The 4,271-nt window shown below is 36.9% G+C and overlaps 1 protein-coding gene across 1 annotated transcript; it reads left to right on the plus strand.

Annotated features, from left to right (window-relative positions):
• Positions 1-392: 392 nt before the first annotated feature.
• Positions 393-2,827, plus strand: LOC122588028 (probable helicase MAGATAMA 3). The gene is made up of 6 exons (XM_043760175.1): positions 393-719; positions 800-1,127; positions 1,268-1,523; positions 1,631-1,847; positions 1,937-2,289; positions 2,563-2,827. Exons 1-6 carry the CDS (start codon positions 393-395, stop codon positions 2,825-2,827), a joined length of 1,746 nt encoding a protein of 581 aa, XP_043616110.1.
• Positions 2,828-4,271: the final 1,444 nt, after the last annotated feature.

The following is a 4,271-nucleotide window of genomic DNA, read 5'->3' on the forward strand; positions in this document are numbered from 1 at the left end:
ACTCGCTTGCTCTATGGAGATCATACATAGATATCCATCTGCTCAAATTCTATCTATCCGAGAGGCCAGGCACGATGGAAAAGCTGTGTATGATGTTGAAGTTGGTCCGTGGAGAAACAAATCTTTTGAACGTGGCAAGCCGCCTTACCAGACATTACCTGGTGATCTTCTCATTTTCATGGATGGAAAAGCAGAGTCTGTTTCTGATTTGCAATCTGTGGGAAGAACATGGGCTTTTTCATTCGTTAGCAAAATCACAGAGGACGATAATAAAGACGATTTTGCCTGATGACTTAAGTTCATTTGAATTGTTGTTGTTTAAAGAGAACTTGGTTTCAAAAGAACTCGAGCACCTTTTCACATCAAAACCATTGCCTGATGAGTTGGAGAATATGTTGTTGATTAATTCTGTTAGAGCCAAGTTGATATCAATTTTAAGAGGTCTGCAGATATCTCTCAAAGTACTAGGTCTTCCAGATGTTGTAAAAAGACATGTAATAGTGGAGTTCTGTTTCGAAAGAGCTTCTCTTATATTTTGCACAATATCGAGTTCCTACAAGTTGCATATGGTTCCAATGAAGCCTTTGAACATTTTGGTCATACATGAAGCTGCACAGTTAAAAGAGGCCGAGTCCACTATTCCTCTTCAGCTTCCAGGGATGAAGCATGCTATCCTCATTGGAGATGAGTGCCAATTACCTGCAATGGTTACAAGCAATGTATGTCCCTTAATGATTTTCTGCTTCCTATTGTTATAATTTGTCTTCTTCAGTTAATCTTTTTGAATGTTTGTGGATAGGTATGTATTGAATCTGGCTTTGGACGGAGCTTATTTGACAGACTGAGTTATGCATGTCATTCTCGGCATCTACTAAATGTTCAGTATCGAATGCATCCTTCCATCAGTTTCTTCCCTCATTGGAGGTTTTATCAAAATCAGATCCTTGATGCAGAAACTGTGTTATGTGAAAATTATGAAAAGCAATATCTTTCAGGACCACTATTTGGTTCATATTCATTTATAAATATTGTTGGAGGAAGAGAAGAAAAGGATGAAGATGGACAGAGCAAAAGAAATATGGTCGAGGTGGCTATTGTGATTAAGATTTTAAAAAATCTCTATGAAGGTGTGCATACAAAACCGGAGTGATATTATTGTAACACTAGAAGCATAACTTACATTTTCATATCATTTAAATTTATATATACCTTTTTCTATTGTATGTATCTGAGTATACATATAACCTCTCTTCTTTGACATTTATAGAATGGAAAGACTCGAACAAGAAGCTTACTGTAGGTGTTGTGTCTCCTTATGCTGCCCAAGTTGTTACAATTCAAGAAAAACTTCCTCACAAGTATGAGAAACTTGATGGTTTTTCAGTAAAGGTGAAATCGATTGACGAGTTTCAGGGTGGAGAAGAAGATATTATTATTTTATCAACAGTCAGATCTAATAGCCATGGATCTGTTGGATTCATGTCTAGTCCACAAAGGACTAATGTTGCCCTCACCAGAGCAAGGTATGGAATGTATATAAGATGTAAGAAATCTTCCGTGTCTACAAATAGCCTTTCGTTTTAAAAGTATGTCTAACAGTGTGTATGTTTTGTCTTCATTTTTTGCCCAGACATTGTCTACGGATTTTGGGAGACGAAAGAACCCTGACAAATAGTGAATCTGTATGGGAAGAACTAGTTCAAGATGCAAGAAATCGCCATTGTTTGTTTGATGCTGATTCTGATGAATGCTTGAATATAACTGTTATAGATACTAAGAAAGAGCTAGAGCAACTTGATGATCTGGTTAACGAGAATAGTATCCTTTTTAAACGTGCAAAATGGAAGGTATTTGTTAATATAACAGTTCACCGAAATATGTTAATTTGCAATATTCTACTATTGCTTATCATATTTGTTGCTCGTCGTGCCATTAGGTCCTGTTCAGTGATAACTTCAGAAGATCATTTGGAAAGCTGACTACTGCTCGATTGAAGAAGCTTGTTTTAAATATTTTATTGAGACTCTCTGGTGGCTGGAGGCCCAAAAACCGAAGTGTAGACTTGCATTGTGAAAAATCCCAGCATATTTTGAAACAGTTCAAGGTTGCAGGGTTATATGTTATATGCACAACTGATATCATCAAGGAATTCAATTATGTGCAAGTTTTGAAGGTTTGGGATGTATTACCTTTTCAAGAGATTCCAAAACTCACAAAACGTCTCGAGAGCATATTTATGGCATACACCAATGATTATATTTATCGTTGTAGAGAAAGATGCATGGAGGGGTAAACTATTTAAGGGTCAATATTGTTGTCCTTCTATGTCAAACAGGTCCTCTAAAAGAAACTAGTTCGAATGAATACGAGTAACCCAGGATTAAGTTAGACAAAATCTGGTTTATGTGTCATCAAACCTGTCCATGAATGTAACAACCTCTACTAAAAACTAACCCATCTCAACCCCAACTTGCTTTGATCGGTTTACTTTCCCACCTCTAAACTGTTTCAGCCTATACATGCATATTTAATGTATTGTTGTAATATATTTATGTTGTTCAGGAAATTGCAAGTTCCTAAGAGTTGGATGGCATCCCAAGAAATTACTCGATTTTGTTCCATAAGGAATACTGAACTGAGCTCTGGCGATGGTAAAAGTTATGCTGAAAACTCTAAAGTAAATGAAAGCTTGTTGCTTATGAAGTTCTACCCCTTGTCGGATGGGGTGGTGAAACATTTGCTCTCTGATAAAGAACAACATGATCTACCTTGCAAGTCAGTGATGAACAAATGGAGATTATTTTATCTTCCAAAAGTTCTTTCATAATTGGGCGTTCGGAAACCGGAAAAACCACTATATTGACTATGACGTTGTTCCATAATGAACAAGCTTTTTATGTTGCTTCTGAAGGGATTTTGGAAGGGGGGAGAAACAATATCAATGATTCAGAAGTTGATAATTTTAAAGACAGGAGGCCAAGTGTTATCCGACAACTTTTTGTGACTCTCAGCCCAAATTTGTGTCATGTTGTGAAGCAACATGTTTCCCACCTTACAAGGTGTGCGCATATTTATTTCTTTATCTCTTTTCTTTTTTGTTGCATCGATTATGTTTTCTGACTTTAAGCTTTGATGTGTTGGACAGTATTTCATGCAATGGGAATACATCATTAGAGGTCAATCTTGATGATCCAGACATCATATCAGATTTCAGTGATATTGTAGACACATTTATTAACATTCCGGTGAAAAATTACCCTCTGTTTATAACATTTCATAAGTTTCTTATGATGTTGGATGGCACATTAGGGAATTCTTTCTTTGAAAGGTTTCCAAAGGCAAGAGAAGCTTCTCATGGTAACCATACAAGTTCAAGATCTGTTGCATTGCAAACTTTTTTAAGACTAAGGGAGGTTACATATGACCGATTTTGTACACTTTACTGGCCTCACTTTAATTCAAGTCTAACAAAGAAACTTGATCCCTCCAGAGTGTTCACAGAAATTATATCACACATAAAAGGAGGCCTGCATGCAGGGGGATGCAATACCGAAATACTAAGTTGTGAGGGTTACTGTTTATTGGCTGAAAGTCGTTTGTCCACTCTAACAAAACAGAAAAGAGAAACTATTTACTGCCTCTTTCAAGCATATGAAAAGATGAAAAGCGAGCGAGGTGAATTCGATTTGGGTGATTTAGTGAGTGACCTCCATCACCGACTTAAAAATGGACGCTATGAAGGTGACATTTTTGATTTTGTGTATATAGATGAAGTTCAAGACCTTAGTATGAGGCAGATTTTTCTTTTCAAGCATATATGTCAAAATGTCGATGAGGGATTTATTTTTGCGGGCGACACTGCACAAACCATAGCCAGGGGGATTGATTTTAGATTTCAGGATATACAATCTCTGTTCTATAAAGAGTTTTTAACTACTAGAAAACAAGAGAAAGGTCTTGTATCTGAGGTTTTCCAACTAAAACAGAATTTTAGAACTCATGCTGGTGTCCTTCAGTTAGCCCAGAGTGTCATTGACATTCTTTACTGTTACTTTGTTCACTCAATTGATGTTTTGGATCCTGAGACTAGTCTTATTTCCGGTGAAGCTCCTGTTTTGATCGAGTCTAGGAATAATGAAAATGCAATTTTGACAATCTTTGGGGGAAGTGGAGGTGGTGGAGAAATAGTCAGCTTTGGGGCGGATCAAGTGATATTGGTCCGTGATGATTGTGCTAAGACGAGATCTTAGAATATGTTGGAAAGCATGCAC

Source organism: Erigeron canadensis, chromosome 2, assembly GCF_010389155.1.
Source record: "Erigeron canadensis isolate Cc75 chromosome 2, C_canadensis_v1, whole genome shotgun sequence".
Classification (NCBI taxonomy): domain Eukaryota; kingdom Viridiplantae; phylum Streptophyta; class Magnoliopsida; order Asterales; family Asteraceae; genus Erigeron; species Erigeron canadensis.